Here is a 14618-nt window from a genome sequence, read left to right on the forward strand (position 1 = left end):
AAAATATTGTAGAGTATAATGAATTTCATTATCTGAACTCCATTTATTGAAACGAAATTTTAGTTAGCGCCTGATTAATCGAACTCTTGTCAATTAAATCCCCCAATTTGAATGTGAAATATTATTATGTAAATCAGAAATAATCGGTAGCGAGGAGAATTGGTGAACAACAGTTACATAAATTGTTTGCTTCTCGACGTATTCGCGATAAATGGAGTTTTGTCGTACTTTGAATTATTTAATATATTTTGTGCTATTGAAGGTATTCATAATTTTATAATAGTTGCTGACCCTTCACTACGATCGTTGCGCAAAATATTACGGATCGACCGGTGGACAAGGCGCATACGGTGCATCGAGCGATGAAGAGAAACGCCTGACTATGGTTCTCTTCAGTAACATTTTCGATTCGTTATCCAAGATGGACTACGATCCAGAACTATTTGGAAAAGCTCTACCTTGTCTCACAGCTATTGGTTGCGCGTTGCCGCCTGATTATTCGTTGTCCAAAAATTACGATGACGAGTGGTACGGAAGTAAATCTGCATCTGCACAGTCGCCTGATGGACCTTATAATCCTCAGCCAATCAATACCTCTAGGTATTATATTTTTCTTTATAAAAATGTGAATGAATAATTATTTAAGAAAACCTTATTTCGTTATCTTCTCACAAAAGTTCTACGAGATTTATGACAATGTAATTTGTTACTAAAACGTGTAAAAGTGAAAATACGAAAATTTCAATGTGAACTGTCTAAAGAATCTCCTGAATATAGTTCGTAATTTCTAAATCATGCACCAACTGAATGTTTGCATTCAATACTATAAAATAAAAATCTAAACTTTCAAATTAAATAGCTATCGCTCGTAACAACGTCATAAATCTTGTCTAACATCTCTAGAAAGAATGTGGTTCTTGTAAAATTACAAAATTCCTTCGAAATGTGCTTTACGATTCGACAAAACCGGCGAATGAAAATTCTAAATTATATAATACTGATATTGTTTTAATATTCGACAGTGTGGTTCTCAATAACGACCTCAATCAGATAGTCCAAAAGTTCTCCGAGCATTACCACGACGCTTGGGCCAGTCGAAAGTTAGAAAACGGTTGGACCTACGGCGAACAATGGTCTGAAGTGAACAAGACTCATCCCAGGCTGAAGCCATACAACATGTTAAACGATTACGAGAGAGAACGATACAAAGAGCCAGTCAGGGAGAGCTTAAAAGCTTTATTGGCCATAGGATGGAGCGTTGAACATGCAGAGGTGGATGTACCATCTACCAATCGTAGTTCCATGAGAAGATCATCGAAAAGTCAAGTGAGTGAAAATTCTATTTACATATATCTTTGTCGATACACCAACTGAATTATATGTTACGAATAAAAAATAATATTTCAGGCTGATTCAGCGAGTCCATTTAATTATAATCCTCATCCAGTTGATATGACTAATTTGACTCTGAGCAGAGAAATGCAAAACATGGCAGAGCGTCTCGCGGATAATGCGCACGATATTTGGGCAAAGAAGAAGAAGGAAGAACTCATCACTTGTGGTTCGTATCGATGAAGAATCGAAATAAATTATTAAATAATTTATTACTAAAACGCAAACATTTGTTTCAAGATATTTCTATTAATAACTCATTTATTTAATATCAATATATAAATATTAATTTATCTCCTTCATAGGAGGTGGTATTCATCCTCAACTAGTTCCTTATGATCTTTTGACCGACAAGGAGAAACGAAAGGATCGCGAACGTTCCCAAGAATTCCTCAAGTACCTGCAATATCAGGGTTACAAGCTTCATAAACCGAATAGAGGCGGAGAAGCAGAAGTTGCAACGGCTGGAGCCTCGGTGGAATTACGATTCGCCTACTCGTTACTTGAAAAGTTGATAGCCTACTTGGATAAGGCCACTATCAACATGAAATTGCTGAAACCGTCCGACACGTTCAGTCGTAGAAATAGCTTTAAAACGTCTACAAGAGACATCAAATTCTTCAGTAAAGTTGTCCTGCCACTGATGGAAAAATATTTTAGCACACACAAAAACTATTTCATCGCTGTGGCAACGGCTACCAACAATGTCGGAGCTGCGTCCTTGAAAGAGAAGGAGATGGTAGCAGCTCTATTTTGCAAATTGGCCAGTTTATTGAGATCTAGATTGGCTGCTTTCGGGCCGGATGTTAGGATCACCGTACGCTGTCTTCAAGTACTAGTCAAGGGCATAGACGCGAAGAGTTTAGTGAAGAATTGTCCTGAGTTTATCAGAACGTCTATGCTAACGTTCTTCAACAACACTGCAGACGATTTAGGACACACGATTCTTAATCTTCAAGAGGGCAAATACAGTCACCTGAGAGGAACACATTTGAAAACTTCTACATCCTTGTCGTATATCAATAGCGTGGTTTTACCAGTGCTCACAGCCATGTTCGATCATTTGGCTGCCTGCGAATATGGTAGCGATTTGCTATGTAAGTAGAATTGAAATAAAATTCTTCTAAGCCTTTTAATATATGTGTGAAGTTACGAATGATACGCGATCGTGAATCGAGTGAATGTTTATGATATCCAGACTGCGGATGTTTGTGCATTTATGGAAACTGGAAATTCCAGCTATGCACAAAATACATGTAATATGTAAAAATATTCAAAATATAATGTTCGTTGTAACATTTAGCGGGTAAAATAATTTTCTTTCTGACTGTCGTTTTTTAGATCATATTTATGAAGTTATTATTTCGCACAAACATCCATAGTCTAGTGATATCGATAGAACATAGCGAGATATATTATTAACTGTTTAACGAGTATTATTATGTTCACTAATCGAACACAGTACATACACATGCACAATAAAATTGATCTGTTTGTATTTTTGAACAGTGGACGAAATTCAGGTGGCATCCTACAAAATGCTGGCGTCTTTATACACTCTCGGTGTAGATGCCTCCCTAACACACGACAGAAAATACTTGAAGACAGAAATCGAGCGTCACAAGCCCAGCTTAGGTTCCTGTCTAGGTGCCTTTTCTAGTTGTTTCCCTGTGGCCTTCTTGGAGCCACATTTAAACAAGCACAATCAGTATTCCCTTTTGAATCGTATAGCCGACCATTCCTTGGAAGCACAAGATATCATGATGAAGATGGAATCGAGTATGCCTACCCTAGAGACGATCTTGACGGAAGTCGATCAATTCGTCGAGTCTGAGAAAACCTACAACGATCTTCCCCATGTAGTTGACATTATTCTTCCTCTACTTTGCTCCTATCTGCCTTTCTGGTGGTCTCAAGGGCCAGACAATGTAAACCCGACAGAAGGAACGTACGTCAGCATGGTTACCAGCGATCACATGAATCAACTGCTGAAGAACGTATTAAAATTGATTAAAAAGAACATCGGTAACGAAAATGCTCCTTGGATGACTCGTATTGCTGCTTACACTCAACAGATCATTATAAATTCATCAGAAGAGTTACTGAAGGATCCATTCTTACCACTTGCTGAACGTGTCAGAAAACGTACGGATACTATGTTCCATAAAGAAGAATCTCTTCGTGGTTTTATTAAATCATCCACGGATGACACGTCACAAATCGAAGCACAGATTCAAGAAGACTGGCAACTTCTGGTTCGCGATATCTACTCGTTCTATCCTCTTTTGATTAAGTACGTTGATTTGCAAAGGAATCATTGGCTGAGGAATAACATTCCAGAAGCAGAAGATCTTTATAACCACGTAGCAGCGATATTTAATATTTGGTCCAAGTCTCAGTACTTCTTGAGAGAAGAACAAAACTTCATATCGGCTAATGAGATCGATAATATGGTGCTCATTATGCCGACAGCTACCAGAAGACCTACTACTATTTCGGATGGAACAGCACCTTCCGGAGGAGGCAAGGTTGGTATTTTGATACGAAAGAATCAATAGTGACTTTAAACGATCATAAATCATTATATCATATTATAGCGATATAGTAAATGGTAATTATAATTAATAAAAACTATGGTCCATGGAAATTATAACTAATTCTTTATGGGTAAGCATATTTTGCCATGATTAATCTTTATACTGTTCTAGCGAAATAAGTCAAATTTTTCAGAAAAATAAAAATTAGATTTAAACTCGTGGTGTAAAAGATTGCCTACAGAGGATTAATAATGCACATAACTGATAATAATTGTAGTTAATACGACATAAATATTGCATATATAACAAAATTAATAAAAAAAGTTAACTGTATAACCCATTACCCAACAGAAAAAGAAGAAGCACCGTGACAAGAAAAGAGATAAAGACAAAGAAGTGCAGGCTTCCCTAATGGTAGCCTGTTTGAAGAGGTTGCTTCCAGTTGGTCTGAACTTATTCGCTGGTCGCGAACAAGAATTAGTGCAACATTGCAAAGACAGATTCCTAAAGAAGATGCCGGAATACGAGATCTCGGAATTCGCGAAGACGCAACTCACTTTGCCAGACAAAATCGACCCAGCTGACGAAATGTCCTGGCAACATTATCTGTACTCCAAACTAGGTCAGAAGAAGGATTCCATGGAACCAGTGAAAGCGCAACAACTGGAGGACGTGGTTGCAAGGATCACAGACATGGCCAAAGTTCTTTACGGTTTACATATGGTTAGTGAAGGATCATTTTCAAGTATTACGTAACCATTGTCTGCTGGAATATTCTACGATAGTTGTTTCTCAGATACGCGAAGCTTCTTCGTTCGAAAGATGTGTTCGATTTATTTAGTAATTTTGTGTTCTTGAGTAGATAGATCATCCGCAACAGCAGAGCAAGGGTCAATATCGATCCGTGGTGTCGATACAACGTAAACGAGCAGTGATCGCTTGTTTCCGTCAAACTTCCCTACATTCCCTGCCCAGGTATCCTCTTTTGGTTTGATTCGCGTTACCAGTGTACCGTGAAACTTGTGTTTATTTTGCTGACAATAATAAAAAGCAATCAAGTACAATAAAATTAGGATAATCAATATATTATTTAATCCCTATACTTTTGTTGCGTGACGTTTGTTTCGATTTGAGTTTCAAATATTATACTTTTAGTGCTCTATCACCAAGTAAACCAGTAACCAACATTTCAGTTATTTTTTATTGTTTTCCACGAAAGCTTGTCTAATCGTAAGAGTAGCAAAAAATAATATTAACCATCAACAATGACCCCTATAATTGTTTGTTAGTGATCTAACAACTGTAGTTGTGTGTGCATGCTGCTAAAAGGCAACGAAACCTCCACCATCTCGGGATGGATGGAAGCGCGTGCTGTGCGCGGCAAGAAAAAGGGCAGCGATTGCATGTCTGCGTAGTGAGCCACTTTACAAATTACGAAGGTAAAATGAACGTTTAATGGCTCTTCGAGTTTTGACAAATGATAATTATTTCACATGTTATTTCAGGCATCGGGCTATAAATATCTTCGCGCGAACATACTACGAGCTCTGGTTGCAGGATGAGAATGTTGGCCAAGAAGTGATGATTGAAGACCTTACGGTAAGAATATGTTTCGTAAAGAAATATTTTCTTCCATAATTATCGTTTTATTCACTGTGAGAATGAGAATTCACGTGGACGAAGAATAATAATGAACTGACGAATAATGAACATCTTGTGAATGAATCTGTCTAAAGTATCGACGGCTAATCACATGCAATTCAAATTAAGAAATATATGCAATTCATATGTAATGTCAAATCTTCAAAAATATGATACGATTGAGAAGCGAGACAGTTTTATGTGCATTGGCAAAAGTTTGTAAGTTACCTCGTTTGAGAGTTATCGTTATTCATATTTTGTTTCTATTTCTTTTCTTGAAAGCAATCTTTCGAGGACGCGGAATTGAAGAAAATGGACAAAGACGAGGACGAAGGAAAACCAGATCCGCTTACACAATTGGTAACAACATTCTGTCGTGGCGCTATGACCGAGCGATCTGGCGCGCTACAAGAAGATCCCTTGTACATGAGTTACGCGCAAATTATATCAAAATCTTGTGGCGAAGAGGAAGAGGAAGGCGAAGACGAGGGTGGAGGAGGAGGTGAAGAAGAAGGTGGCGCCTCGATCCATGTAAGTACTTTCTCTAGTATTCGTTGAAACATTTAAAAAACATTTAAAAAAATTTCTACTAACGAAACTCTTTGAACTACTGAATATTCTTTTATGAAAAATACAAACATGGGAGATTGTCCAATATATTTGAAAATTATTAACAATTTCGTATCTTTTTCTCGCGTACTGACCTTGTAGAAGCGGGGCTATAAGCCACTTATGGTAAGGACAAGTAATCGTTTGCGGAAATTCAATTGCTTCTATACGTACGCTCGTTCGTTAAAAATCCGATATTATCATTGCTAAATGTAACGTCAATCAATTACTCAAAATTTCATTGTAGGATCTAGTTAACCTAATTTACAAAATTATTCCTATTGAAACATACACATACACAAGTTTGTAAATACGCTTGCATCAACAGTAGACTATTCCCTGATCACTCTGTACAAAATCAATTTTGTTCCCACATATGTCTATTATGTTCCTTTTCGACAATGATTCTCCTGTCATCCAATATCATAAGCATTGTAACTTCATTAACGAATACTATGATGCTTTCTTTAATGCTCTCCCTAAAGCGACCGATGCACAAACTTATGGTAAGATCAAAGAAAATATAAACAGCTAAATAAAGAAACAAACCATCAACAACTTTAAAACAGTTTTAACTATAAAATTCATTCTCGATTCAATCTCGATCATTATCTAGGAACAAGAAATGGAGAAGCAGAAACTTCTTTTCCACCAAACGCGTCTCGCCAATCGTGGCGTAGCAGAGATGGTTCTGCTTCATATCTCAGCATGCAAAGGTGTCCCTAGTGAAATGGTAATGAAGACTTTGGAATTGGGAATCTCTATCCTGCGAGGCGGTAACATAGAAATTCAACGAGGAATGCTGAACCACCTGAAGGAAAAGAAGGATGTAGGCTTCTTCACTTCGATTGCTGGTCTGATGAATTCCTGTAGCGTATTGGATTTGGATGCGTTCGAGAGGAACACAAAAGCAGAAGGTCTTGGAGTCGGCTCTGAAGGAGCTGCTGGAGAGAAGAATATGCACGATGCTGAATTTACATGCGCTCTGTTTCGATTCATTCAACTGACTTGCGAAGGCCACAATCTTGGTAAGTGTTCGGCTGTATTCGCGGAAGAGTCATAAATTCTCGTCTCGACTAGTATCGACGCTGCGAATCACCCGAATTCCCCATCTCGATTAAAATGATAAGGATAGTTAAATAGAATTTGACGCAGGGTTTTAACGTTTAAATATAGCTATATATTTCAAAAAGAACACCTTAGAAGACTGAATGTGCGGATGAATGTTAAATGTACGCGGAACTATGTTGTTTTACTGTGTTTCTTGAGCGGAGAGTTGAGTGCAAGTGAAACTTGAGATGAGCGTGCTTAGAACATGGGACAAGCGGATTCGTCAGTTTCAATTTTCGGTAAGGAAGTAAGGGCAACGATCATCGTTGTTAATTGATAGGAATAATTGGTAGACAAGCGCCGCCAGATCCCGCCTTCAGCTGCTTGCGTCGGTCGGAGGTGAGGCGTTGAGTTTGCTGAAGGTAGAAGGGCCGTTCCGTGTTCACCGTAGCGGTAGTAGGTCGCGGTCCAGTTTCCACAGTCTTAGTTTCATGGTGATCGAAGTCTTGGTAGCGCTATTACGGTCATACACCTCTTTTAGCTGTAAGATCACGTCGGGGTCACCAATTTGAGGTACAATAGTAATCCGTCATGATAGTGCTACATGCTGCTGCTGGTGTAGAACTACAGCTGTGAGGTACTACTGCTACTTTCTTCTCATTTATGTATCGTGGAAGAAAAATCGACTACAGGCGCCGGGATATGAAACTCGGGTCCCTAACGTTCGTAACCAAAGGCCCTAACCACTGCGCTGCCGTCGCCCGGTGTAGTTGCTGTCCAGTGCCGCCATATATATCTAGTGTTAGTGTAATTTGGCACTATTTGCTCTTGTGTACAAGCAAAGTTTGATGTTCTCAACACGACGGTTGTAAGATCTTGTTGAGACTGAAGTATTTCACTCGCACGGTACGACGCTCTGCTGATGACTATCCCCAACGTTTAACTATTACCGTTAATATTTTATAAGATGCAGTGGATATTTTTTCCTCCTCAGACAGTTTTCCTTTTCAGAAACTAGGAATCCTTGTGAGGTGATATTGGGTGTAATGCGTTAAACAATCACTCGGTGTTTAGGTCAACAATATATTTATTAACCAGTGTCTTCTTTTGATCGCGTCGCGTATCGTTCTCGGTTTCGCTAGTCAATCTCGCTGCCCTATTACAATATCTTGACTTTTTCGCTTCCTAGCTCAGATTCAACTGTCGATCAGATTCTATTCTTTTCTTTTCGTCGCCCTTCAATATCCCCACTATACACGAGTTTGTTAGGCGTCCGCGACCGTTGCAACGCACACCTTCTTCTCGAACATTCGACGGAAGGACCGTTGGGATATTGATGGCTCTTTAGGCACTTCACTTCGGCGATATACATTGTTGCCGAGTGCCGTCACACGTGTAACGAATTAATTAATTTTCCTCGGTGATTAACTTAACGATATAATAAAAGTATGCTTCGGCCGAAAGATGTTTACATCCACTGCGTGTATAGATATACAATGACGAGACTAAAGAAATATAATCGATATAATTTTCAATATCAATAGATTGGCAGAATTATCTGAGGACGCAAGCTGGCAACACGACGACGGTGAACGTGGTCATCTGCACCGTCGATTATCTACTACGCCTACAGGAATCCATCATGGACTTTTACTGGCATTATTCCAGCAAAGAACTCATCGATCCTGCTGGCAAGGCTAATTTCTTTAAAGCTATCGGCGTTGCCAGTCAAGTATTCAATACCCTTACTGAAGTGATTCAAGGACCTTGCGCTCAGAATCAACAGGCACTTGCCCACTCTCGATTGTGGGACGCTGTTGGTGGATTCCTTTTCCTCTTCTCTCATATGCAGGACAAGCTATCTAAACACTCGAGTCAAGTGGACCTTCTGAAGGAATTGTTGAACTTACAAAAGGATATGATCACTATGATGCTCTCTATGCTGGAAGGTATTTCTTTCGAATCGATAAAGAACTCTGTACAAAACTAAGATATTTACTAATAAAGTTAGATTAATAACTACTATAGATATTATTAACGATGATCTATATTTCTATGAAATCTATTTCGATGGATGTTTCACGAGTTTTGGTATCGTAGGTAACGTCGTAAATGGAACCATTGGAAAGCAGATGGTGGACACGCTGGTAGAATCCGCAAGCAACGTCGAGTTAATTCTGAAATACTTCGACATGTTCTTGAAACTCAAAGACCTCGTATCGTCGCCAAGCTTCTTGGAAGTAGATCTCAACAGCGATGGCTGGGTATATCCGAAGGATTTTAAGGAGAAAATGGAACAACAGAAGAGTTACACCGAGTATGTATTATTCTTTATGTTTATATATCAAAGTTAATGACAAAACATATCATAGAGAAATTTCTATAGCGAGGAGATCGAATTTTTGTTGGCCTGTTGCGAGACGAACCACGACGGTAAAATCGATTACGTGGCTTTCATGGATCGTTTCCACGAACCGGCTAAAGAAATCGGTTTCAATCTTGCTGTTCTGTTAACAAATTTATCAGAACATATGCCAAATGAACCGAGACTGGCAAGATTTCTGGAAACGGCAGGCTCCGTGTTGAACTACTTCGAACCGTATCTTGGAAGAATCGAAATTCTCGGAGGAAATAAGAAGATCGAGCGTGTATACTTCGAAATTAAGGAATCGAACATCGAGCAATGGGAGAAACCACAAATTAAAGAGTCAAAGAGAACATACTTCTATAATACCGTAGTTGAAGCTGGAGAAAAGGAAAAATTGGAAACCTTCATCAACTTTTGCGAGGATGCTATCTTTGAAATGCAACACGCGAGTGCGCTGATGGCGGTAGAAGAAAGTGGAGGAATCGGAAAGGCGAGAGAATCATCGTATACCTATATGACGGAGGATGACGAAGAAAGAAACAAAGATCCCATCAGAAGAGGCATTCAAACATTCAAGGACAGCATTTACTTCTTTTTCTCCATATTCTCCCCTAGTAACATCAAGAACAAGATCGCTGAAATGCAACAGATGACGTTCCTGGAACTCTTCATTGGTTTCTTCAAGATGATATTCTATGCGTTCTATTATTCTGGTTTTGGCGTTGGCTGTATAATTGGATACTTTATGAAGCTATTGTTGGCATTAATGAAAGGACCACACGTGGAAGAACCTGTAGTCGAGGTGAAGGAAGAGGAAGAAAAGCCGATAAGACATTTGCCTGCTTTGCCGCCAACACCGGATGAATCTAATCTACAGGTTTGAAAAAATATACAAAAATGTGCATAATAGCTATAAAAAGAAATTTACACAGATTGATTAAATTCTCTCGATTTTGTGTACAGGTACAAGCGTTCGGAATGGATATAACGAAAGAGGAAGGCGGGCAGATAAAGATCGCGCCCCACGAATCGGCAACATCGACTCCTCAATCAAGCATCGAAGAAACGGGCGAGAGCACACCGGAAGAAGCTACTGGCGAAGAAGGTGCAAGAGCTGAAGGTGGTGGAGACATGGAATCGCCTGTTTCATTGGCTGATTTATTAGGGTATAATTGAATTTTCTATTTGTATACTGCTGTTAAAAAATTTGGAATCACTATTTGTTTCATAGAACGCAAACGTTTAAAAACATCAGTATATAATCCTATTAGTTTAGAAAACTGTATTGGTAAACAATTTTGTCGAAGTAAAGCAATTCAACATTTTTGTTAGCGTATACATGATACGAAATATATTTAAATATTTCTGAACAGAGGTGAACAAGCTAGAGCCCAAGCAGCAGCCGCAGCAGAAGCAGCGGCCGCTCAACAAGCAGCTATGGCTGCTGTCGAAGCGGAAGCGAAACAAGAAACGATAGCAGAGCCTTCAACATCTACTATCGACTTCTCCGAATACACCCATCGTATCGTCTCCTTTTTGGCTAGAAACTTCTACAATCTAAAATACGTGGCTCTAGTTCTCGCTTTCTGTATCAATTTCATGTTGCTGTTCTACAAGGTAAGCGTAATTCTTCGCTTCGAAACTTTACTAAATAAGCAAAGTCGTCCCTTTGCTTAAAATTTTCATGAAATAAATAATGTTTTATTTTACATTATTGTGTAATGAATCATCTTATAGGTTACATCATTGGCCGGCGAAGGGGATGAGGAAGGAAGCGGACACATGATTAATGACATATTGACAGAGATGTCTGGTGAGGGTGCATCTGGTTCTGGAAGTGGCAGTGGCTTAGAAATAGGCAGCGGGAGCGGGGAAGACGAGTCGGAAGAAGAGGAAGATGCGTACGCGTTAGAATACGTAGAGGTGTCAGAAGATTTCTATTACATGGCACACGTTATAAGACTCATGGCTATCCTTCATGCTATCGTCTCTCTTGCTATGCTGGTTGCCTACTATCACTTGAAAGTACGGACATTAATTATTATTCCGTATTATTCAACTCTCTCGATTATATGAACATGTTTGTGTTAATATGTAAATGTATGCTGTAGGTGCCGTTGGCTATCTTCAAACGGGAAAAGGAAATTGCGCGACGCGTAGAATTCGATGGTCTGTACATTGCCGAGACACCGGAAGAAGATGACATCAAAGCGCATTGGGATAAGATGGTGATATCGGCGAAAACGTTCCCCGTGAATTATTGGGACAAGTTCGTGAAGAAAAAAGTTCGACAGAAATACAGCGAGACTTATGACTTCGATTACATAAGCAACTTGCTTGGCATGGAAAAGACTTCGTTCAGCCAACAAGAGGAAGAGGGTTCTGGTTTGATACACTTGTGAGTAAAATTATACAGCTTTTATAGCTTTTATACGAGTTTCTATTTACTTACGATCTTTGGTTCTTCAGTATCGTTAATATCGATTGGAGATATCAAGTATGGAAAGCTGGAGTCACCATCACGGATAACGTAAGTAAATAATTAATATTAGTAAAATTCAGTTCGTTCAGATATGTTAAATTATTATATTTGTTTATAGGCATTTTTGTATAGTTTATGGTATTTCACATTTTCGATCCTTGGCAATTACAACAACTTCTTCTTCGCTGCACATTTGCTGGATGTCGCGGTTGGTTTCAAAACTCTGAGAACGATCTTGCAGTCCGTCACGCACAATGGCAAACAACTTGTGTTAACAGTGATGTTATTAACTATCGTCGTCTATATATACACTGTCATAGCCTTCAACTTCTTCAGAAAATTCTATATTCAAGAAGAGGACGACGAAGTCGACAAGAAATGTCATGATATGTTAACGGTATAACAGAAAATGTTCTCTCGATGCTTATGCAACTTGTTGGAACAAATTGTTCAACTATCTATATTTATATTTACGTTTCAGTGCTTCGTATTTCATCTGTACAAAGGTGTTAGGGCTGGTGGTGGTATCGGTGATGAAATTGGCGAACCTGATGGCGATGACTATGAAGTCTACCGTATCATGTTTGACATCACTTTCTTCTTCTTCGTCATTGTCATTCTATTGGCTATTATTCAAGGTATGTCGAAGAAAATTTTAATGTCTTTAATAGTATGCTCCTTCTTGGCACTAGGACGTTAACTGCTGTTTTTTGGCACGATAGGTTTGATCATCGATGCATTCGGTGAGCTTCGAGACCAGCTCGAAAACGTAAAAACGAACATGGAGAGCAACTGTTTCATTTGTGGCTTAGGAAAAGAATATTTCGATACGGTACCGCATGGTTTCGATACACATGTTCAACAGGAGCATAATCTTGCTAATTATATGTACGTTACGTTCACGTACGTTCGTATGTTTTAAGCAATCAATTATCAAGCAACTAACCATCGTGGTTTAAATTTTTCTAGGTTCTTCCTTATGCACTTAATCAACAAACCAGATACGGAATACACCGGTCAAGAAACGTACGTGTGGAACATGTATCAGCAAAGGTGTTGGGACTTTTTCCCGGTCGGTGATTGCTTCCGCAAACAGAACGAGTCAGTGGAGGAAGAGGCAAAGAAGAAATAAACAAATTTTTCAAATTTATGTCGTTTTACATATAGCTAAATGACCAATCGATCGATCGATTTACCAAGGAAGATCTCCCTTCCTGAAACGTCTTCGATAATCTTAGTCTGTAATTTCTACACGCAAAGAAAAGATGTCGCGTTAAGATATCGCAAACATTCGATAACGTACGATTTCAATTTTTCAAACGCTATACTCTCGCTAGTTTGTCGATAGATAAACTACATTGAACGCGTGTGTATCTTCTACATTCGACATCTATCGTTATTCCAAGTTTTAAGCGAATTCTTCGATGCGCGGATTAGAGCACATTAATTAAGAATTGCGCGAGTTGCACGCGTACGAGATCGAAAAATTCGCATTTCCAGTAGCGCGTGCAAACGAGCGAAACAAGCTGGGAGACTGGTGAAATATTTTTCCAACTTATTTTTCCAACTTTGTAAGGATGGCTGGACACACCGTATTATAATCAACAGTTTCCTCTCCTTAGATAGATAATTTACAAAGTTGTTGATCATCGACAAAAGAACCGACTGCACAAATCTACATTATCATAAACGTTACGATTGCCTTCTTTTCATACGTCGAGTGACCACATCTTGTGCATGATGATTTAATTCATTAACGTAATGTTTGAGATATTACAAGAATATTACGTAAGTTGAAGATGTTTCAAAGTTTATATCATATTATAAAGGTTTCTACGACCATGTGGAAGCTCTTTGAAGATTATTGACGACTGAAATCGCGATGTAATCAAACATGTCAATATGTTGTAAATAACGATCTATGACAAGATTACCTGAGAATAAAGAAAGACATACTTCTTTATTTCGATGTTCTTTACTCCTTTTCCAATCCCTCGCAACTAATATTCCTGTTGGAATACAACGATATTTCACGCATAGGCACAAACACTCCTACACAGACATCCAGACAAGCATTTGAACAGGACACTTATACAGGTCATACTCATTACTGTATAGAGAGTGGCGTTCAAAATATTTAATGGATCATGGGTCACTACCTACGTCTAGTCTGAGGGTAACTAGCCAACAATCAACAATCTCCATACGTTGTTAATTATATCACTCGCTCATATACATCTGGTTCTGTAGTTCTGTTTAATAAACATCACATAAACATTGTGTCTTCCACAGATTATTAATCTTAACTTTAAGATTAAATTCTAACAATTCCATTAGTTTCTGAGTAGTATACTGTCATAAGTAACTGTCAATTAACAGTGTACATGTTTATCGTTATCATTCAATGATATCATATCCGCTACTAAGTAACAATAATAAAATTATTCCTCGAAACTTTTCCAGGAAAACTTCAATTATTTTTTTAAGTAGAATAAAATACACTTAAAATAGATCGCATGATTGTCCTTTCAACCCTACT

At 38.6% G+C, this 14618-nt stretch overlaps 1 protein-coding gene across 10 annotated transcripts in view; it reads left to right on the forward strand.

The window, feature by feature from the left end:
- Positions 1–14042, forward strand: part of Ryr (Ryanodine receptor) — a 41057-nt gene extending 27015 nt beyond the window's left edge. For 6 of the 10 annotated variants that reach the window (XM_072007469.1, XM_072007464.1, XM_072007465.1 and 3 more), the window contains 22 exons: positions 284–600; positions 1023–1326; positions 1408–1561; positions 1698–2489; positions 2902–3920; positions 4281–4652; positions 4792–4904; positions 5435–5528; positions 5853–6101; positions 6796–7207; positions 8774–9178; positions 9330–9546; positions 9616–10474; positions 10561–10763; positions 10971–11214; positions 11335–11622; positions 11709–11995; positions 12067–12127; positions 12198–12476; positions 12561–12717; positions 12802–12967; positions 13049–14042. In XM_072007469.1, coding sequence (XP_071863570.1) covers positions 284–600; positions 1023–1326; positions 1408–1561; positions 1698–2489; positions 2902–3920; positions 4281–4652; positions 4792–4904; positions 5435–5528; positions 5853–6101; positions 6796–7207; positions 8774–9178; positions 9330–9546; positions 9616–10474; positions 10561–10763; positions 10971–11214; positions 11335–11622; positions 11709–11995; positions 12067–12127; positions 12198–12476; positions 12561–12717; positions 12802–12967; positions 13049–13211 — 7155 coding nt within the window. In that variant the 3' untranslated portion in view covers positions 13212–14042. Of the gene's footprint in view, positions 1–283; positions 601–1022; positions 1327–1407; positions 1562–1697; positions 2490–2901; positions 3921–4280; positions 4653–4791; positions 4905–5258; positions 5369–5434; positions 5529–5852; positions 6102–6281; positions 6306–6664; positions 6686–6795; positions 7208–8773; positions 9179–9329; positions 9547–9615; positions 10475–10560; positions 10764–10970; positions 11215–11334; positions 11623–11708; positions 11996–12066; positions 12128–12197; positions 12477–12560; positions 12718–12801; positions 12968–13048 lie in introns of all 10 variants that reach the window. The other 4 variants (XM_072007461.1, XM_072007460.1, XM_072007462.1 and 1 more) reach the window with 2 other exon arrangements.
- Positions 14043–14618: the final 576 nt, after the last annotated feature.

This window comes from Bombus fervidus, chromosome 7 (assembly GCF_041682495.2).
Source record: "Bombus fervidus isolate BK054 chromosome 7, iyBomFerv1, whole genome shotgun sequence".
Classification (NCBI taxonomy): domain Eukaryota; kingdom Metazoa; phylum Arthropoda; class Insecta; order Hymenoptera; family Apidae; genus Bombus; species Bombus fervidus.